This window comes from Rhinolophus sinicus, chromosome 8 (assembly GCF_057876585.1).
Source record: "Rhinolophus sinicus isolate RSI-liver-muscle chromosome 8, RSI-T2T, whole genome shotgun sequence".
NCBI classification, from domain to species: Eukaryota; Metazoa; Chordata; class Mammalia; order Chiroptera; family Rhinolophidae; genus Rhinolophus; species Rhinolophus sinicus.
In genome coordinates, this window is record NC_142508.1 from 52,606,604 (window position 1) to 52,629,409 (window position 22,806).

General features: G+C 47.3%; 1 protein-coding gene across 1 annotated transcript in view; it reads right to left on the reverse strand.

Moving 5' to 3' along the window:
• CRISPLD2 (cysteine rich secretory protein LCCL domain containing 2) overlaps positions 1-22,806 on the reverse strand; it is a 62,136-nt gene that overhangs the window by 13,107 nt on the left and 26,223 nt on the right. Inside the window, exons 6-13 of the mRNA XM_019747136.3 lie at positions 22,073-22,173; positions 16,668-16,811; positions 14,915-14,975; positions 12,019-12,085; positions 11,356-11,486; positions 9,600-9,643; positions 8,278-8,350; positions 5,720-5,795 (exon numbers count right to left, since the gene is read on the reverse strand). Of these exons, the coding sequence (XP_019602695.3) occupies positions 5,720-5,795; positions 8,278-8,350; positions 9,600-9,643; positions 11,356-11,486; positions 12,019-12,085; positions 14,915-14,975; positions 16,668-16,811; positions 22,073-22,173 (697 nt within the window). The remainder of the gene's footprint in view (positions 1-5,719; positions 5,796-8,277; positions 8,351-9,599; positions 9,644-11,355; positions 11,487-12,018; positions 12,086-14,914; positions 14,976-16,667; positions 16,812-22,072; positions 22,174-22,806) is intronic.

The window sequence follows — 22,806 nt, forward strand, 5'->3', positions numbered from 1 at the left end:
GAGCCTCCAGAGGGAAGCTCTGCTGACCCCTTGCTGTGAGGCCAGTGAGGCCTGTGTCCGACTTCTGAACTCCAGAACCATCAGAGAAGCAATTTGTGCTGTTTAGGCCACTAAGTTTGTGGTCATCTATGACAGCAGCAATAAGAAACAGATACAGCTTCTAATCACTGTCTTATCACAGAAATATCCCATTTATTAGACCGCTTGCATCTGACGACTTCCAATTACAGGTTTACCCCACTATCTGAAAGTAGAGTGTTCTGTGAAAACTTCTGTAGCTGAAATGGCATCAAGTGAAGAGTATCTCCTGTTTTCTAAAAGTTCACATCACATGAACTTTGGGAAAGTGGGAGCTACCTGTATATAAAACAATAGAGCCACCCAAAGAATGGCCCCAGTGACATCTGAAGATATGGAGTCAGCTGCTCAGGCCAGCTCAGCAACTTGCCAACTTAATGATAAAAAATTCAACCCGATATCTACAAGGCAGGAAGACGAACTGCAGCCCTGCCTTCACTCACGACCTAGTCACCTGTGGCCATGGCCATGACAGGCAGCTTAGCGTGTCGACTCCATGCATAGTGTCCCCAACTCCGGACGGGGCCAGGCTGTGCTTTAGGCCGCCCCTGTGCGGTGCAGGGAGTGGAGACAGGCCTCTGCTGACTAGGTCCTGAGTTGGAAAACTTCAGTGCTGCCAAGGCAATGAGTCACTCAGCGGGAGGGTGGGTCTGCGTTTGGTTGCCTCTCCATGCCACCCTTCTGCAGTGCCTGGGACCCACTCATCCCCTGTCTCCACAGATGACTAAGGTCCCAACCGCAGGTTAACCAAGCCAGCACCTCCTTCACGAAGAGCACAAGAGAGGGAAGAAGACAAATGCTGTATGATTCTACTTCCACGAGGTATTCAAAGGAGTCAGCTTCACAGAAACGGAAAACAGAATGTTGGTTACCGGGGCCAGGGGGCGGGGGCTGAGGAATTGCTGTCCAATGAGTACAGAGTTTCAGATTTGTAGGATGAAAAACTGGAGATCTGTTACTCAACAATGAGGATATACTCAACGTGTCTGAATATGCTCCAGAGCGAAATCCTTGTCATGCATATTTTACCACAATAAGAGAAAGAGAGGGAGAGAGAACGCTACACCGTAGCCTAGAGGAGAATAATTTGTACAGGTCATCAGTGCAGTCCGGGAGTGGTTGGCCCAGCCTCTGTCCCCGGCACAGCACTCTGACTTCCTCTGTCCCCTGTCCTCACCCCTGTCCCTGGCCCATCTGTGTTTGGAAGATGTGCCCTGAACTGCCTTTCGAATGGGACAAGCAACCCACCCAGCAGGTCCCTAACTCCAGACATGAGAGAATGGATTAAAGTGAGCTCTTTGAAAATTTGAAATGTCACTGGAGCAGGTGCTTATTAACTAACTACTCAGAACCTGCAGCCCTTTCAGAAACTGCAAACTCTCCCTCGCAAGGGATCAGCGACTGCCTTCTCCTTGAAAACCCAGGTCATTCCACAGACGCTCCTGGTTTCACATAAGAAGAAAAAGGCTTCACAGCGGAAGACCCCTCTCTGCCTGTTCCCTGGGAAGCTCATGTTGCGGTTAAAAAGGTAGAGAGACTCAGAGCCAACACACATATTCATTCTAAAGACTGGAGAATTGGATTTCTTGCTTTCAATGACTGATTTTCCTGGTAACTGAAGGCCAGAGTTCTGTTTTGTTTTGTTTGTTTTTAACCCTGCACTAACTCATCTTGTCTCCCTCAATAAATAAACGAATGAGGACAGGGTTCCTTGGCCCCAAGCGGCCTCCAAGGAATCTGTGAGGCTCCGGAGGTGCAGGCAGAACTCTGAACCAATAAGGTCAGCAAGAACTTTCCTGGTTTAGCGCTGAGCACAGGACGCGATGGGCGCGGACTTCTCAGTCCCAGGCCAACAGGGGAGGTTGTCACCCTCTCTGCACAAGGGAGCCCCCCCTTTTTTTGCCTGGAGAAAGGATCCACAGCTTTCCAGTTCTCAAAAGGGTTTTCCCCCACCTCAAAGATGATAAAATAATCAATTTGCAGCCATCTCAAAGAGAAGTGCAGAGATGTTAGAAGGGAAATGATCATTTTAGAATTTCGCTACATTCGCTGTCAGTGAGGTGAGCGTTGTCAGTGAACACAAGCATCCTTATTGTTCTTCCTGGCAGGCACAACTGGCATTTTTTTTTTTCTGTCTCTCCGGGTATTGCTCACTCTGCTAACCGAGTTCCCAGAAGGGAGGCCCCGAGGCTGTTTCCAGCTGGAGACCAGAGGGACTAATCCTTCTAGTGTCCCAAGCTTGCCCTCCTGGGACCCAGACCAGGGAGGCGCACCGTTCTGACTAAAAGTTGCCAACAGGCAGTGTCCTTTGGTTCTGCACCCTCTGTGACAGTCCCTTGCCTCCCATCCCCGGAGGATTTCTGGGTACCAGTGGCACAGAAGTTTTCTGTGATAACATCAAGCCATGGGCCGTGAGTATGCAAACCTCACACCCACGGCCAGATCCTTTCTCACACGATAGCATCGACCATTAGCGATAACTCACATCTTCAACCCCTGATGTTGGGCAAATACTTTTTTCCCTTTTCTTCTCTCCTTCCTCCCACACCTCTCCTTTCATTGAACTTCTGGAATGGTACAGGTTGTCTACTTTCTCTTCTCAGGTCCCTACATGACACGAATATCTGAATGTTTAGTAACAACTTATCTGCAGAGACCTGGTCTCAGTGAGGCTGGCAGCCAATCCTACATCTGTCACTTGTTGCCTGTGTGGCCTTGGATGACTATTTTAACCCCTGGAGCCTCTCATTTCTCCATGTAAAGTGGGGATCATCATCGCTAACATTTTTCAGCATCCCCGAGGCAGGCTCTGTTCTTAGTGTTTTAGATGCGTTGATATAGTAATTTCCCAATAACCCTGCAACGCAGGTATTATTATTGTTATTCCCTCTTAACAGAAGGGCAAACTGAGGTTCAGGGAGGTTAAACGGCCTGCCCAAAATCACGCAGCTGGTAAACAGCAGAGCCCTGACTGCCACCCAGAGCCAGCAAGCTGTCCACTGTTCTACAGGGACAGTAATAACCTAAAAGGGCTATCGTGAAGATTAAGAAAGACCAAGGGCTGAAGGCAGGCTTGCACACAGTATGTGCTCAATAGATGTTAGTTAATAAGATAAATACCACCACTGATCACCCTTGTCACTCTCACCATTACTGACAGTTCTCAGGGACTGTTGTCTCTAACTCAGTAATCCTCGAAGTGCGGTCCCAGGTCAGCAGCATGAGCGTCACTGGGGAACTTTTCCGAAATGCAGATTCTCTGGCTCCATCATAGACCCACTGAGCCAGAAATGCAGGAGATGGGCCAGAAATCTGTTTGAACATGCCCTCTGGGGGATCTGATGCACGCACAATGTGAGAACTCCACCGCCAAGGGAGAAAGAGAGGACAGATAAGACAGCTGAGGTTCAGAGGGGGCAGGGAGGCTTGCCCGCCATCCCACAACTGGTAAATGTCACAGGTGGGGCTGTAACGTGCGTCTTCTGACCCAGACTCTGCTCTTGGGGCTACACCCTGATACTTCTGCCTGCAGCTCACCACAAAGTGAGGGGTCTGCCAAGTAATGCACTCTGGATGAGCAGGCAGGAACTGCAGCAGTATTAGGCCCTTCGAAGATCTGGAGACAACGCTCCCAAAATAAATCTCTTAGCTAAACAGACATTTTCCAAAAGGCATCATCATTTCCCAGAATACAGAGTGACCTAGAAACCAAGGCCAGAAAAGAACCTCTGAAACGGAGGTAGCTTTCTTCCTCCCCTCTCTGTCTCCTCCTCTCTGTTTCTTTTTCTTTCTCCTTCCCTTTCTTCCTTTCCTTCCTTCCTTCCTTCCTCCTTCCTTCTTTCTTTTACTTTCTGAAGAGCTGTTTAAGCATTGACTACTGTATTATCTTTATTTATTTATTCCTTCAACAAATGTTAATCAAACACTTATTATGTGCCAAGCCGTCATGAGCACTGTGGTTCCAAAAGCTCAAAACCCGAGAGAACAAGTTAGTTAAAGACGGAAGACGGGTTTTCATCCAAATGCCCGTTCACATCTGTGTACTGATGAGTGCAGGTACGTTCAAGCAAGGCAGACAGAGTCAGGAAAGAACAGAGCCTAAGGCAAGACACACCCTCGTGGCATCTCACCTTTGCCATGTACTCGCCTGCGTGATTTGGGCAGCTTATTCGGAGCCTCACTTTCCTTCTCTGTAAGATGGGGATAACAAAACCTAGAGGTTTTTTTTTAAAGAACCTAAAATATAGTAAAAGGCAGCTCTTTGTTACTACTAAATTTTCATCAAGTTCTCCTTGCACTTCTAAGTTTTTTTTTTTTTTGGTTTTGGTTTATGTTTAGCTGCTATGTTGTTTGGTGCATATAGATTTGATTTTCATATCTTCATAAATTGTACTTTTGGTGTCACTGCATAGTTAATTGCATTGTTCCATTCAGTATGCTTAACTTTAAATTCCACTTTGTGAGATAGCAATATTGCCCCTGCTATTTGTTTGTTTCTTTGTATTTGGCTGGAATCACTTGGCCCATCCCTTTATTTTAAAATCAAAATCTCTGTATTTTAATAGCAAACTTTGGCTCAAATATGTAGTATAACAATTGATATACGTTATTTTACTCCTTCATTAAACTTTTAGAACTCAATTTTGGCTGAACAGCTTTTGAGAAGAACAAAGACTCACTTAAAGAAAAAAGAAAGGTAACAAAGGTTAGCCATGAAGCTGCTTTGACCTTACAGAACACAGTGTCCCCACATTTATGGTAATCTGGAACAAATGAAGGCAGTTGGAGGCAAAGATGGTAGTGGTGGATGAGAGAGAACCGTAAAAATGAAGATGAGAAAAGGTTGAGTAAAAATGCTAGCAGGAGATGAGTGATGCTGATCTAATCATGGAAATTTAGATCTAGAAGATTCCCTGAACTAGAAAACCCCAGCTGGCTCATTCAACAGTGAGGTAAACAATTTGACAAGAAGATCACACAGCCTGTTGGGTAGAGCAGTGGCCATAGTCACATCTTCTGGATCACCCTGTCCCTAAAGCTTGGGCAGCTGGAGGAAGCAGACTATGTTCTGGATGATTCACTTAAAAAAAAAAAAAAGATTTAAAAATCAGGCTAAAGCTTCCTTGCTAAAATTAGGAGGGAAATACAGAAGAACAGGCTCTAACATAATAAGAGTGGTTATTAACAAGAAGTAAATTAGTATAATTTGTATTTTCTTCTGTGTGCTTTTAGCTAAGTGTATACATAGCCAAAAAGAAATGCAGCGAGTAGAGTGGACCAATATCTACAAGTGCATCAGGAAAGCTGGAAAGATTTCTAAATATTTAGGGAAATGAAGAATGTGGTTCATGAAAGCCTTCACATTGAAAATGTATGTCAGCGGGGAAGCAGGATTCAGTTTACCAAACTATGAAAACGTTTGTGTGAGATGAGGTACAGCTGCTTCTGTATGCATGAGCGTACATAGGTGGAAGTACTATAAATAGGAAACTAGGGTAATGGTTGCAGAAATGTGTGGTCTAAATTTAGCTAGCGGCACAGCAATGAGATCTCAGTTTTCTGGAATCCAGACCTTGGAACGTGGTTTCTGAGGTCTTAACAAGCTTTGAGAGGTGGTCACTGAGAATGCCAGCATACTCACATCTGCATAGATGTTGGTTCCAAACACGGGAGCCCAGTAGGATGGCTCGTCTTTGCAGTGCGCTGGACAATGAACTCTGGAAAACAGGAAACATTTCTGTGATTGCAATGATCAGCAGAAAACAATACTTCTTGAGAAGCCGCTGGCCTCTTTATTTGAATTTCAAGATTTAGGTTCTTCGAGGAAAGGAAACTACCATACCGTTCACGTTTTAAGAAAAAATATATATATACCTCTCCCACCCTAGCAGTGGTGAAGATATTTTTCCTCTTCTTAAACAGTTCATGTAGATTTTTAAAATCCCATCCCAAGAGACACACACAAACAACAAAGGGAATAAATATCTAAGAGAGGTGAGTATGGGATTGTAAGAGGTTGTACCTCCTACTCTCTTGGGCGTTGGCCAGTTCATACTGTGGGTACATTATGGAGATTATAATCAATAGACTTTTTAAACGCCACTTCCCAGTATGGGGGAGGAAAGGGTGGAGGGCCCTCACCTCAATGAGTCACAGAATATTCCAGGGAGGGGGCACTGATAACCTGAGGCGGAAAGGGGTTAGATCACTGCTGTTTCAGTTACCACATCCCAGCCATCCTCATACGGGGTGAGGTGAGTGCCTCCAACTAGCAATGGGTGGACCCTACGTGGTTTGAGAGACTCGAACCAGGAAAAAGCATGAACTGTACTTAAGAAAAGGTCTTTTGTCTTTTTCTGGAACAGTACACCATAAGCTGGAGCTCAGCGTCCAAGAAACCAAAATGGTGCCCGGAAGCCATCTGGCCCTAAGACAGGCAGGATTCTGGGAAGGAAGAAAGCCAGGCAAAGGGATGGAGAAGTTGAAATGGTCCTATGTGGGGAGGGGGCAGAGGTGGCAGGAGAGAAAGAAGGTGTGTGTGTGTGTGTGTGTGTGTATGTGTGTGTGTGTGTGTGTGTGTGTGTGTGTGTGTGTTTGACACACAGATTTTTAAAAAGAAACAAGAATGTAGGTAAGAATGTTCTTTCCTAGATCTTCTAGAATGGCAGGTCAGAAACCTGTACTTTGGATACTTGTGCTATATCCAGTTTTTCTTTTTGCTTGTTTGTTTTTGCTGAAATTATTTCCTTCTGCTTCTCTTTAATCTTTGGGGAAATTACTAAAAGGTTGTTATCCCTCCTTGAACATTTAAGAGGGGGTCAGCGTGGTAGTGGCACTGACAGTGGGAGCCAATGAGAAAACCTACAGGTGAAGGTGAGAAATAAAAGGGAGAAGTCAGGGACCCCATCCCATCTTCCCATCTTCTCTGTCACCATCCCATCTCTTCTGTCACTGGCACCCTCTCAGGTCTCTTCTCTGCTCACATCTCAGGGGTCTCCACCTTTCAGTGTTAAGGTCAGTCTTTCCCTTCTAGAATCTACAAACTTTCAGGGCCAGGATAAGGGTTCACAGGATGCTACATCACCCAGCTTCTGAGAGGACCTAATGGGTACCTCAGAGATACATGCTAGGAGGACACTCTTATGTTATGATGCCACATCCTCCAAAACTCAGCCAATTAAGGTTTTGGCAGACTCATGTGAAACCTACTCCTTAGGCAAACAAATTGTGGTACATCCACAGAATAGACCACCACATGACAACATGGAAGCATAAACCAGATACGTTCAACAACATGACTGAATCTCAAAAGCATTATGCAGATGGAAAGGAGCCCAACATAAAAGTCTACACAATGTGATGGCTCCATGTATCTGTAATTGCAGAAAAGGCAAAATTAGAATGTCAGAAAGTAGATCAGTGCTTGGTGGGGATATGGGGAGGAGGTGGAGGGAAAGGGACAGACCACAAGGGGACTTTCTGGGGTGATGAAAACGTTCTCTATCTTGATTGTGGTGGTGGCTGCATGACTGCACACATCTGTCAGAACGCATCAAGTTGTACACTTCTAACAGGTGAATTTGATTGTGTGCAAATTATACCTCAGAAAGCTGAGTTTTAGTAAGCTATTTCTAAAGTGATCCATAGAAAATATCACAGATCAAGTAGAATCATCATCAGTGAGCTGATTTAAAGGGCACAAGCAGCTCCCAGCTTCCAGAGTTCTAGACTGACCTACGAGACTAAGAATGACAAATCTCGAGGTCTGTCTGAGGGGGCTTGGGAAGAGCTGTGCAGCAAATGAAGTCATTTCTACAAGTGAAGTAAGTACTCTGTCCAGTGAGTGGGGAATAGCACCAGGTGGAGCAGAGTCATTTTCTCAGTTAAGTTCCCTAGCTGCCCAGAGGACTCTCCCAGAAACTTCTAAAGAGGCTGGTGCCCCGCTGGGCAGAGGCCCTGGGAATGTGTGCCCCTCGGCCTACTCCAATGTGCAGCCAGGGTTGAGAACGAGCAGTCTCAGGGAAGGTCTCGTGGGCCCTTGACTTTGAGCACGAATTGACTGATTTCCTGGGTATGCATATCCAAGGGCCACATTGGAACTCTGCTGTGCTTCACGGCCAGGAGATGACCCCCAACCCAGCACGGCACCTTCTTCTCTTAGCCCCCGTGTTTACAAAAACAGATGCCAGTGAGCCTTACCTTGGGCAGTGGGTCCCCGGCTTCTCAAATGGACAGAGCTGACTGACGGTGGTGTAGCAATCCAGGTCCTGCACTGTGAACAGGAAGTGTCGGGAAGGGTCAGGCCACCGGCAAACCTGGGCCTCAGGCTACCGGCCCATGAAATGGGCTGCTAGACAACTGGATCCTAGGGCTTTGTTGTGCCCTCAAATAGAGCTGGGGTGAGAACCCAGCAGGTGTCAAGTCCCAGGGCTTCTGGCACTCCACTTAAGGCCATTCAAGGGATGAAACAAAACCCATGGCCTGAGTGTGTTTCTTGGTCAAGGGTGTTACTACCCGCAATAACTTCTCTGTGGATGGAGAATACTTTTCATTTGTATAGTGCTTTTCGATTTTGAAACTTTTCCCTTACGTTACCACATTGGATCCTCATGGCAGGTGTTATTGTAATTACATAGACGAGGAAACTGAGGCTGAGAAAAGCTGAGACCTCACAGGACCTGAATGAGAACCCAGGTTTCCAATTCCAAGCCTAGAGCTCTTTCCAAGGGGGCTGGTGACTCTTTTCTTCTAAGTTGTATGTTGTGTTTAAACAACAGATGTTAAGAAAGTGGTGGTTCTCAGACTCACCACCTGTGGTCTCTGGCCGTATGTCCTCATCTAGTCCAGGGCTGGGCAAACTCTTTCTTAAAGGGCCAGAGGACAAATACTTCCAGCTTTGTGGGACCTATGGTCTACGCTGCAAATACTTAAAGGCTTTTGATGCAGAAACCAGCCATAGCTGATGCATACATGCATGGGCATGGCTGTGTGCCAATAAAATTTTATTTACAAAAATAGCCTCAGGCAGAATTTGGCCTGAGGAGGGAGTGACTACAGCGTGCTCTCCCATGGATGCATCCCACCCTTGCCAAATTAACATACACCATGTTTCCCTCTCTTGTCCATGGCAGACATTACTAATCTACTAAGCTCTTTTTTCTGCTGAGCCCAGAATGAGCCCTCAGAATCCTTCTCAAGCCGTAGAAATTGACACGTCCTATGCCACCTCTTTGCTACTCTAGACGCACGCATTGAAGTGTCTGTGACTTTCAGCTGGAACCCTAGGCCTATGTTTCTGGTTTGGCAATCTGTGGCCAATGCCAAGTTCAGATAGGTTGAGAAACAAGTTAAAGAAAAATTCCTCAGGAACCTCTTCAGAAAGCCTTTACATTGCTGAGAACCACAATGTTAAGATGTATCAGAAACACTAAGTCAACAACTAAGGAAAATGAAATTTCCAGGGAAACCCAAATAACCCGTGCATTATGGTCACATGAGAAAAAAAAAGACCACCCGCTTACCTTTTACTTTTGACACCATGAATGAGCTGGAAGCCTTGTATTTGCTGTAAAAGAAAATATTAGGTAAATGCAAACAGAACGGCTTCTATATGCGCATGCTTGCTCCTGTACTTATTTTATTTACAGCCTCAACGTGACATTTCCTACTTGTTTTCCATTAGTCTGAAAGCCCTTAGAACATTCTAGAGCAGGATCTAGAACAAGAACTTTCTAGAACGTGATTCGCTAATGTCTTTGTGCCAAGGACCCCTCTGGCGACCTGATGAAGACTATGGACCCCTTCTCAGAGTAACAATTTTAAAACGCATGTGATATATTTAAAAGATTAATGGGAAATCAATTATTATTAAAATCATTAAGAAAGTATGAAAACAAATTTGCATTAAGGTAATAGCTGGGCTTCTTTATTAATGCATTAAAAACAGAATCTAGAGGCGGGTCTTCTAACTACTGTCATTTTAGGGTAACAACGGCAGAGACAGTGTTTCGCGATGTCTGCAGCAAGTGGATTTCTACCAATAAGAGAGGCACCAGCCCTGCTTCACACTACTCTGGTTTGGGGGCCAACGTTCATAATGGAAGGAAATGCTACATTTCAACTAGAAGGTAGTGAAAAGAAAGCTTTCATTTACTTTGCCGTGATGTTCACAGACTCCCTGAATTCTAAAATGTGAAGAACCCACACTAGATGCAAAGCTGGGCATTGGAAAGGACCGGAAGTGGCTCCAGGACAAGCGTGCCAGGCAAGGAAGGACCCGAACCTGGCCAAGCCCACAGCTGAGCTTTGTCATGGCCAGTGCTGATGTCACCCAAATGACATTTCCGCAAGGATCTTCTTTGCTTTTGTTTAGACTTCCTTGCTCTTTTTTTATTTACATAACCCCCAAGTCCCTAGCGAAGACAGAAGGGGAAATACTCCAACTTCCCCAAAGAGAGCCAGATCGTTCAAAGGGGAATGACTCATGTCGTTTTTGAAATGTTCTGCGTGGCCTTGTAACATTAAGGGAGCATTTTGCTCAGTGCTTTCCTTGCTGCGGACCCTGGAACGATCACTGACATGGAGAATCCCTGACCTGCTGTCCTGTTGTGGATTAGCTGGGTGTCAGCCCTGGGTCCTACTATGGTCCTCATTTATAAATGAGGGTGCTGCCACCCAGGAGGGATGAAGAAACCGGCCCAAGTTCATGCACAAGAAAGAGTCAGAACCAGGTCTGTTTGACCCCATGACCTCAGTTGGGCTCCACACTCCTGGGTCACTTTAGCATCTGATTCCATGGACAGACCAAGACATGGTCTCCGGCTGCTCTACATGAACTCCCCACTGCTCCTCAAACAGGTCTGACCCATCAAGCATCCACATAACTTATGTGAAAAACACTATCTTGCCAAGAAAAGTAAGTATATTTAAAATATGAAAAGCCTCAGTCTTACGAAGTAAGGAAACTGCTAATCCAGAATTAGTTTACAAGCTCAAAGATGCCATCAACCGTTAGTGATGACATGTCTGAAGAGTTCTCGGGAACTAGGAAGGGAGAAAAAGCAGGAGTTGAAACTCAACCAAATTAAAGAGAGAGAGAGAGAGATCCACTGGAATGAAATATGCTCAATTGCCTATGGGGCGATTTCTGAGTTATGGGACTAAGGTCGTCTCTATTTTTGTCCTGCTTCTTTATATTGTTCAGTACTTTTCCAAGTTTCAACAACACTTTTATAACCAGAAAAAAGTTTTAAGGAACGCTGATCACGGAATAGTTACCTCAAAGACTCCACAGCATTTCTCTGAGACTTGACGAAGAAAGGGACCTTCCCGTTCCTGGTGACGTCGACCAGGCCGCCCCTGTCGTCTAGGATCCCATAGTGAATGGCAGCCCGGCATATGCTGGACGACTGGGGACAAGGGAAAGACTGTAAGGACATCTGAAGTCATCTTTGTCAGAAATACCCAAGAAGAAATTTGTCTTCAACCCACAAAGAGCCAAAATGGCGGGCCAAAGCTCACCCTACCTCTGACTCTTGCCTCTCTCTAGAACACGTCTTTTTCCTGGGGTAGCTTATCTTAGACAACTCATCCAAGGTGCTTTGCAAACTAAAAACGGTGACAAACAGCCCTTTCGCTCCATGCAGTGGAGCATATTAACGCTCTGTCTAAAATGGAGACTGATCTTCATGACGGTTGACCCCGTTGCCCAAAAGTGACTTCACAAATGTGTGAGCCCATAAAGACGCACGTATCAGCGGGTCAGCTCCACAAACTTTAAGGTTGGCTGAAGGAGGGGAAAGAAAATCTTTTCATGTGAAAACTACCAACCATGGGCTCGCTTCGGCAGCACATATACTAAAATGAAAACCACCAACCTCCTTTAAAAACACACGACAGCATTTCACACAAGCCATTTAAAGAAATACTGGCCACACTTACACTTTCATAAAAAAGAGTTCCAAAAATCTTCGCCTTGTTGTTCAGGCAGCCGGCTGGGCACTGGTACCTGAGGGAGATGAAAGAAAATGATTTTCAGAGGTAAACGTGTTGATGAAAGTTCACCTGTCATTAAAGCTCACTTTTTTTTTTTTTTCCTTCAGCAGCTCTATTATTACATGTAGAAAAGCTTCGGTGACGTAGAACCCATCGTTTTTCAAGCAAGTCACAATTTACTCAGGCTGAAGTTTCTGGTCACATAAACATAATTGCAGACTCTATTTGACCTTCTTAAGGACTAGTTTCATGTGCTTAATTAAGATTTGTATTTAAGGCAGACTTGTGAATACTTGGACAATTCACAGAAGAAAGGTAACTGGCAGCAAAAGCACAAAAGAAAAATCCTCAAACATCAGTCCTCTAAGAGGTGCAAATTGAAAGGAGATGCCATTTCTAGGCGTCAGATTGCAAGAGTTTTTTACTAGAATAAAACTCAATGATGAAAAAAAAAACACCCTCAATGATGGTGTTCATGTTCATGAAAAAGTACACATTACTCTTTCCAGAAAGACTGAAATTCGTTGATTCTGGAACTTGCCTTGCAAGTTATATCCCGAGAAGAAAGTCAGAAAGTCAGACCACATGTTATTACAACTGTTTATGATTGTGAAAAACTGGAAATAAGCTAGCAGGTATCAAAGCGATGGCCGAACATTTTTGTGTAGCTGTATGTCAAAGTGTTACACAGCCACTGGAAATGAAGGTTTTGAGGAATACTTAGGGACTCCAGGAAATCTTAAGTGAAAACTAACACACAAGATCATATCATCAGTATTGGCCAATTAGTGCACGGAAAAAAGATTGGGAGGAACTACAGCAAATTGCAACCGATCTTGAGGAGATTCCAGGCATTTTTTTTTTTCTTTATACTTTTCTGTTGTTGTTTTCCTCAATTACAATGAACAAGAATACCTTCTAAAGTCAGAAAAGAAGCCCAGCAAATACTATTTTTGTAAAAGAACCAGAAAGATGAAATGCCAGGTGGTGGGACAGCTTCTAGGCAAGAGACTATGGACGGTCTCATGTTTACAGATTGGGGTGAGTTACATTTCTTGACAGGAGGCCTCTAATAGTTTTTATGTGAACAGACCCCTGCGTTCTCCCCGCCTGGGGAGAGTCCCATCTGCCCCTGACTCTGGAACTCTTTCGATGCTGTCTGACAAGGGATTTTTTTCTCCAGACACTGTAATTTTTTTCCATTGAGTACTCAGGCGTGATGCTCTCATAATGAGCTTACAGGACAGAGTCACATCATCGCAAAAAAGGGACAACAAAGGAGCGTTCCCAAAACCCTAGACCCATGCGTTTGCGGAGTGGATACCCCTTCCTAACGTCGTCTGCTTTCCGCCCAATGCAGCCAGCACACACACAGATGAAAACATCCCCAACACTGTACACAGGGCCAGTTATTGCATCAGGCATCGTTGCCACATCTTACTCATCTCACCAACAAATTGACCGTTTACTTTTGCAGTACTTGCTGGCCTATCGCCAGCTGCTCACGGGACACCATAGGAACCTCTTGAACGACCTCACCCTGGGTTGCTCAATGTTTATTTCATAACACTCCTGCCGGAGTCTGAGCCAGGCATTCTGGCACACCAAATTCCAAATCCCCCTCGTACACTGCTGCCTACTCTTTTTAGCATGCTTTAAACGATGTGATTCAGCTTCAGATGGAGGCGTGCCAGAGTCCACAGGAAGATGAGTAGGACCCCTCTACCCATGACATGGTTTTCCTACCGTGACCTGAGGTTGTGCATGAGGCCACTGCACCTGTTGGCTGTTCACTGCCAGAGAGAGCAGCCCAGCAGCGGCACTGCCAAAACCAAACTTGTCCTTCTTGGCAGACGTTCTCCGACACCCAAATGGACAATACTCAGTGACTCCATTAGCTAGATGAATTCATTCAACTACCCGAGGCTACACTGGCAGCTCTTCCTCTGGGGGGTGCGGATGGGGGGGCACGAGGAAGCAGGCTTACTCAGATGCTGCAGCAGGCCTGCTGGATTTGTCAACGGTAGGGTGCCGCCAACTCACAAGTGCCCTCACACTGCCCCAGCCCTAATCCTCCCTGCACAGAACTCTGGGCCACCCTGCGACCCTGTCACACACAGAGGTGGAAGGGAGCGCCTGATCGCACAAAAACATTGGTCAAGATCATCATGTCTATAGCACATCTGCTACGTGCACATCTGGCATTGCTCCAGTTTGGGAATTCCTTTTGAACCAATAACCCAGAGCATCTGTCATTTGGACACCTCCTCCCCACTAGCGATGAAATACTTAACTGGAATATATGTCCAGACAGGAGGAGACCAGAGCTTGGGACAACCCTCCCGGTCAAAGATTACCCACTAGAGGAGATCTTACCCCTCAGGGGACACTGGCCATTTCTGGAGACATTTCTCAGGATCACAACCAGGGAGGTGCTTCTGGCATGTGGTGGGTCCAGGGGTACTGCTCAACATCCTACACTGCACAGAACAGCCCCCCCACAAAGGATTTCTGGCCCTCAACATCAGTAGTGCCAACGCTGAGAAACTCTGGTCTAGGTTACCAGCAATGGATCAGCTTTGTGTGCCAAGCTCTGAATAAATGGTGGCGTCAGAGAGAGCACTGGGACGTTGTGATCACTCTAATGTATGACACGAAGCAAACGGAGTTATGTCCCGCTCAACCTGACACACCTTTGGTGCTAAAAGTAGAGAGTGACATTTTTCTCTAAGTTTCCACCCAGCTTGGTTTGGGTGGCCATCATAATGGGACCCATCACCCACAGCAGGTGCTTCAAAGGGCTGTAGGGATCGGTGAGAAAATGATCCAGCCCAGACCTTACCTGTTGCATGTGGACCCTTTGCACTTGTCCTTCATCTTGGTGTCACACCTGACAACTTGGGCTAAGAGAGAAATGCAGAAATATATATCACATTGAGAGGATGGGTCTGAGTTAGAAGACCCCAGCCCCCCACACTGAGGAATTTTCTGGAACATTCTGGAATCTATGCCATCATGAGAGCAGGATTGCCCAATGGCTGCAGGCTTCAGTGGTGAGGTTCAAATCCCAGATCCACTTTATAGTAGTCACGTGACCTTGGACACATTACTTCCCCTCTCTGAGCTTCAATTTCTGCACGTAAGTAATGGAGATAAGAATAGTGGATACTGTATTGAATGTGCATTAAATGAGAAAGTAAGTGTGGCCTTCGAAGAGAGCCTGGCACACACTAAGTGCCTTGTAGCCCCTCAGGGTTCTGGAGGACGGGACTTTCAAGTTTTATTCAGCCCAAGAGGGAGGGAGCCAGCCATTCCCACCTGTGTCATCGCCCCGCCCCCGCCCCCAAACAAGACGACTTTGCCACACTTTCCTTTTTGTTTATTTTATAGGGACAGATCAGAATCTTGGAGTAGAGTTATCGTTGGACAAAAGAACATATATTATTTTGTAGTTTTACATTATTTTTAAAAACACAGTGGGACCGTTTTGAACTTTTACACAGACGAGATCCTCAGCCTATTTCTTGGTCAGAGAAGCTACAGGATGGTTCAACAGGCAGAAAGTCCAGGGAAGAGACACCTGAAGGCCCAAGAGGACAGAGAGGCTGGCAGGTGGGGGCAGGAGAGAGAACAGTTGAGAAATAGGGGAGGGTTTCTGAGAAAGATGGGCACGAGGGGGGCCCTATGCAGGGCTAAGTCCAGTTTCATGCCGTTTAAGGCTCAAAATCAGAGGAATCGGAGTGCACTGCAGGCAGACAGCCCGTGCCTGTTGCTGTGTCTTAAGAAAGTGCCCCTCCAGGGCCCCCACCTCCAATAAAGGAGACACCTGCACAGGTGCCCAACAGCAGCATTGGGGGAGGTTGGAACACTGAGTTCTAGCCCACGAAGACAGGGCAGAAAGAAGGAACACCTTGAGAAGTGAGGTACACTGGGAACCAGGGGAGGGGAAAGCGTGACAGAGGTGAGCGTCAGAGCGCTCTGGGGACTTCCAGAAGTCTTGGGGGAAACATTCAACTTTCCACCCAAGGGAAGTACTGGAGGCAACTTGATGACCTCAAGTACAGGGTCCCCCACTGACACTGGGGACCCACATTACCGCAAATAATCCTCACAGCAACTCACGGGCATTATTGCCCCATTGTATAGATGAGCAAATCAAGTCTCAGAGTCTAGTGGAGGTCCGAGTCACAGAACCAGTACCTGGTGGAAAGGGCCGGAGCCTGCCAGAGCTGGCCTCCGCCCTGCAGGCTCTGTGCGCTCCCTTAGGGAGACCAAAGCTTGCAAGAGGAACCCAATTTCAATCCAGGTTCCTTGAAAGGACAAGGTCTAACCTTAAAATACTTGCCTGGGGGAAAAGGGCCACTCAAACGCAGCTCCTATAAAGCTTACCTTTGAAATAACTTAAAAATATCATTTTTTTTAGGAACGTCTTAGGGTTGTGCTTTGCAAGCTGCTCCCCACCCTGCTTCTGCTGTTTGTGGACTTGGAGACCTTTTAACACACCAGCTACCCATCTCCATCCACCCCAAAGAAAACTGCCCCCTTTCAGAAATGGCTTGCTGGGTGACAGAGGGTAGAGAGGGAGCCTGACTCACTCATATACTTCACGGCAGACGTTTTCTTGGGCTTGGCAGGTCTGACCACCCTCGGCTGGACCCAGACGTGTTTCTCTTCAGGAATGGGAACCGTCTCCACCTCATTCATCTCGTCCGTTTCAGGTTTTTGGTTATAAGTCTCTTCTGCATAGTGGAGACGGATGAAAAAAATAAATGCTGGGATTCAACAAAAATGCACTTTGGGAAAAAAAAAAATTGGAAACTAAACTTGTTTGAGGTTTAGTTTGACAAAGAGTCATTTCAGTGGCAAAGAGAAAGTTACATTTCAGAACACACCTGGCCAGGTGGAATTCTACCAGCCAAGATGAGATGGATAGGCTCTGCTCACTGTGTATGCTTTGGACCCAAGAGCTGCTAGGCAGACCAGAGGTGAGAAGGCCCACACCTGGGTTATCATAATGGTTTCTTGTCCCACCTCCTCCTGCACCATCATTTGCCCAAGGAAGTACATCTTCTGACTCCAAACTGTAGCTGCCTCCCCTGAGGTCCCTCTGGCCCTAAGTTTCCACTGGGAGAGGGGTCGTCCTCACTTACAAGCACACCACGGTGCAGGAAGACCCCCGTCAATGGTCAAGGGCCCCACTGCCCCTCAGCCATGGCCCATCCTGCTCCCTTCTCCACCCCTGTGAGTCAAGGTCACTTAACCACACTCAACTCCTTTCGCTGCCCAGTAACATTGGATCCATCATATAGAACCAGCCAGAAACCCAACTCCTGGTTAAAAAAAAAAATTAGTTTGTTGGGTCCTAATCTTTTCCCCAAATAGTATTTCTCCAACCATGATCATGACCCCCGTTGTTTTAAGATATTTTAATTAACCAAACAAATTGCATTTATTATAAGCATCAGTTTATTTATCTTCCAGTTTTCATCACAAAAGACAACTATTCACTGCTGACCAGCATCTGGAATCAGGCCACCAGAATACCAAACTGCAAATTTCAGCCAAAGCAAAGCAAAGAATTGCTATTTTCATTTGCTTGAGTGGCCTTCTCAAAGATGAACGGATGCACATCTCTACCAGGGGACCCCTTTGCACCTTTATAACTTGCACCTCCATCCCCCTTGGGTGTCTGTGGACCAGAGTTGGAAACCCCTGCCTTCTGAGTTCCCCCAGTAAAAGAGATGATAGATGTATTTGGGTAAGAACAATTTCAAGGAGGAAGAATGAAGAAGCACTCTCATGGGCCTCTTTGGGTCACGGGGTTAAAACTCAAGTCCCATCCAGTGACCAAGTGTTCATCAGGACCCCAGCCTTATTCCCACTTCTCCTTAAGAGAAATGACCTCTTTTCCACAAAGGGCAGTCCAAGTGTTTCATGTCTATACAAGACAAACATTCAAAGGAAGGGCAGATGAGTGGTTCTCTGATGCTTTTTGAGGCTGGAATATTCTGCATCTGTTTCACTGACTAATTCTTTACCACACAACCACCACCTCAGGTGAACCCATTCCCGAGAGCAGAAAGGTCAGGATTTAAGCCGGGAGGTGAACGGTAATCTTGAGTCTCAAGTCCATTCTCTGAGAGCTCATGGACCACCAGTGCTGCTCCTGGGCAGCTAGCTCATAGCTGTGATTTCATCACCACCTGCCTTTCCCGCCCTCTGTAAATTCCCTGAGGCCAGGAACCAGCCTGTTTCACAGCCCACTGGACACCCAGCTCCCAGCACATAGTAGCTGCTCAATAAAATTCGCTGAATGAAAGATAATCAAAACCCCAAAGAATCCTGTCTTTCAATTCTTTTGAAAAAATATATATATATTCCCAGTGAAGTTTAAAGACATTCAGGAAGGGAATTCTAAAAGCATCATTTGTAGCCAAACGCTATTAGGTGAAATCTTTACGAAGACACTGGGTTTGCAATGCCGTTTGGCACAATCGGTCGCCTCCGGTCTGCCTTCCCGTCAATGTGGCTACTCAGGTTTGCCCTTCACTGAAAGCCAGAGCTGTCTCTGGAATAAGCTGGGTTTTCTTCCACTGGCCTTTAGGATTTTTATACCTCATAATCGTGGCTTTATTTAGCCAAATATAGTTTGGTGAAGCAGTCTACAGCATTTGAGGGCTCACTATTTAAGAAAATGGGCAGACAGTCCTCGCCCTCAGACACACACATGAAAAGTGGAATGCTTGCCCAGAGGACAGGCTGTATTTGAGCACATCCTAATTAAGCTCCCCGGTGTGGATCGGTGCAGGCCTGGGGAAATTCCATGCCTGAGTTCACGGCAAGGCTACTGTATGTACCATCCAGCTCCGGACCAGGGGTCTCGGGGCACACAGCATTGCTTACGGCATTCTGCAGGTCCACACCTGGTTCTGTAAGTGCTGACAAAGCGCACCCCTAATGGTTACTAAATGTGACCAAATGACTGCCCACCACCCAGCCCTTCCCCTGCATGCTCTCGTGACATCCTCTCATTGCCCTAGGAAGCATGATAAGCTCCATTTCACAGACAAGGAAACCAAAGCTCAGAGAGGCTAAGCGACCTGCCCAAGCTCACACAGCAGAGAGTAAAACTGCCTTTACCCAAAGCCCGCACCCTTTATCACCCCACCTGGCAAGGCTGGAGGGACGGAAACCTCTCTTATAGTCTATCCTTATCCCTGCTCCATCTCCATTATAGATCAAGGCCCTGCCAGGCAACCTCATTAAACACTGATTAAGGAGCTTATGCAGATAAACCATTTGACAGGAGACTTTCTGCATGGTTAGCTAAGAAAATTGGGATGCCTGCCAAGTGATGTTGGATATTTTCCACCAAAAATAAAGAAACAAGTACAAAGGCTTCACTGGATGGGTAAGCTGGCATCTAAAGGATCTTTGTGTGTATTTGGTCTTAGAAAATGACCCTGGATGTATTTTGGGGGATATGTGTATTCGGATGACCTGCAAAACACACTTGCTCCATGCCCCTGGAGGCCCTGGAGTGAACCAACAGTTGTAACTACAGGTGAGTCAAGGTTCAAGGAGAGTCTGGGGGCAGTAAGAACAGGGAAGCATGTGCACTGCCTATCTGGGCAGTCAGGGAAGACTCCCTGGAGGAGGTGTGACACCAGACCTGTGGGCCAGGTTCCAGAGATGGATGGGACACTCAAGCTGGGAGAGGGCCAACATTCCCCACCAGGTGATAAAGGACCTCATGCAGGCAGCCACACCTTCCACTTCTCCAAGGAGCTAACCAGCTGCATTCACAAAGCACTGACTATGTGCGGGTTGTTTTGTTTGCAACTCACATCCTTTTCACTGCATCCTCCCAGCAAATCTCCATGGAAGGACTAGGTTATTACTGTTACAGATGGGGAACGTGAGGCTCAAAGAAGGCAAGCAGTATGCCCATGTACAGAGCCAGGAATGGTAGAGATGACCCTATTGCATCTACCCTTGATCTGGAAAGCTCTGGCCCATCACACACACACACACACACACACACACACACACACACACACAGAGCCCTCTGTGTGAGGGGAGATGGAGGAGGAACCCCAAGGGGCATCCTTCCCTCAGGGTCCCCAAGTCTGAAGGGGACTTGACCCCTCTGGATGACTGGACAGCAGCCACAGGACCTGGGCCTGAATAGGAGTAAGGGGATGGAAATTGACATGCCTGAGTGTTGACCTCGACCTGCGTCCTTCTCTTAGCGCTCCCACACTCCCAGGGGTTGACACAATTACCCTATTTTCAGACGGCAAGACTGAGGCTTGGAGAGATGAAGTTACCTGACAGGGTCCCACTGCTGAAATGTGGCAGGGTTGATATTCTTAAAGCAGGTATGCTGGCCTCGAAAACCCATGCTTGTCTCACAAATCCAGGAATCAGAAGGGGGGTGTCAGGGAATAGTTCGCTAAAGACAGGCGCATGTAGAGCCCATCCAGAAGACAGGAAATGGGGAAGAGGGAGAAATTCCATTGAACAAACACTTACGGGGGCCGTGCTCCGTGGTAGGCACAGCTGGGATCAGGGCTGCCATTCTTCCTCTCCTGACTATGCTGCCTCATGCCTCCAGGCCTTTGCACATGCTGTTCCCCCTGCCAGAAATACCTTTCCATTCTCTCATTACCAGGCTATGTCTCCCTCCTTAAGGGCATTTGCTTGGGGAGGGCCTCCCTCACCTGCTCTAACTTCTGCAGCATCAGTAACTGCCCTTGAAGGATGTCCATCACGCCTCGTGTCCATAACCCTGGGGGACCTCAGTTTCATGAGGGCATCCCCAGAACTGTAAGATCCCCACAGTTATCCCCACTGAGAGCAGCCAGCAACGTCCGGGCACACAGCAGGTGCTCGATACATTCCCAGCAAAAGCATGGACTCTCATTTGAGCCTGTGGTACGTTATGAAAGACTGGTGTGATCACACCTCTTTTGCTGATGGGTAGAATGATCGAGGGGTTTGCATGCCAGCCTCCAAACCTGGTTTGTCAGACATCCAGAGCCTCACTTGTCCTGTCCCATCCCTGCCTTCCGGGCAGAAGCAGCGGTGAACAGCTGGCCAGGACAACAGAGCACCCAGGCCCCTGAGCGGGACCCCTGCCTTAGCCCAACGGGTTCTTTACCCCAGAGGCCACGGGACTGACCCCGTGTCCCCTCCGACAGGGAAGGCCTGACACAGAGAGTTGCTCTCCCCCATGCGTGTGCCCCGCCCTCTGCGACATCACAAGGCCTGCGGATGGAACCTTGAGAGAAAACCCATCTAAACCACAAAAACACGGTCATCCCTTTTGGCCTGGCTATGCCCCCTTCTGGGACGGAGCCCAGAATGTGAGAAAGGCTTTCGGCCCGAAAAACGTGCGTTATTTATAGTAGCGGGGCGAGTGGAAACATTCTGAGTGGCAACAATAGACAAACGGTGGAAGAGCTGGAAATGACACAGCCTTTGCAAACTTCAGTTTTGCCTGAGATGTGGGAGGAAGGAAAACATAAACGTTTGTGACAAATTAGGTGAAGGATGGGCAAGATGGGAATGTGCGTGGGGGAACAAGGATGGGAAGGACAACCCCCCCAGAGGGACAACCCTGCACAGTGTGGAGCTCGCCTGAAACACCAGTCTCGTCATTTGTTTTTAATTCCTTGTTTGTTGTGTTTCATACCAAACTGTGAACACCAACAAACAAGGTCAGGGACGTGTCTGTGTGGATGCTGCATTCAGAGTCTGGCTATGGCACGTGCTTCCTGGGGGGATACCCCAGGGCAGCCACAGGCCCCCAGGGAACTGGGGACTGAACCCCAAATCTTCACGTGCACAAGGCAGAGGGAGGGAGGGGAGACGAGGGGAGTACTGAGGGCAACTGACACGCGGCTGGCAGAGGAGGGGGTGCCTTGAACTCTACTGTCCACTTTTCCCATTTTACGTAAGCTGTTCTGTGAGTCACAGTTTTGAGGTCATTTCCTACCTCGGTAACACAAGTTGTTCTTGCAGCTGCCTCCGTAGCTGGGCGGGCACTCAGAGCAGGGCCGGCCGCTTCTGTACGGGGCCTCTCCAATCCAGTTTCCCCTGAAGACAGACCAGAAACACCATCAGGAGGGACGACGGACGGCTCCTTTCTCCTTTCCTGGGGCCACTTGGAGTGCGGGGAGCAAACACACTCGGGAAGGGAGGAAGCTGTGCGCCATGGAAAGGGAAACAGAAGCCGCCCCGGGTCTCTCCTGAGCACAGAGAGTCTAGAGAATCCTAAGAAAACCGAGTGCAGAGCTACGACACCTTGCGTTGGTGTGTGTGCCAACACGGCACCGGCTCCATACCTACTCCTGTTGCTTCCCTTACACAACCTGAACACTGTCAGCCCCCCACGAAGCCCCAATGCCTTTGCACTGGAAAGCTGCCAGGATCCCCCTTATAAGCCATTTCTTAAACAAGCGAAAGTCAGCGCGATCAGAGAGTAGCTTGTGTTTACCGAGTTCTTACCACATACTAACCCAGGTCATGCCATCCTTCCAACACCCCAGGAGGGATGTGCCAGAATTCACTCCTTTTGCACAGGAGGCGACTGAGACTCGGAGAGGTTCAGCGACTTGCCCGAGGTCACAGGGTGATATTTGAACCCAGGCTGTGGGGCTCAGGGCCTCTGACCATATTCTGCTCTCAGAGCTGGGACTAAGATCCCTCTGAGTGTCCCGGGTACTAGCC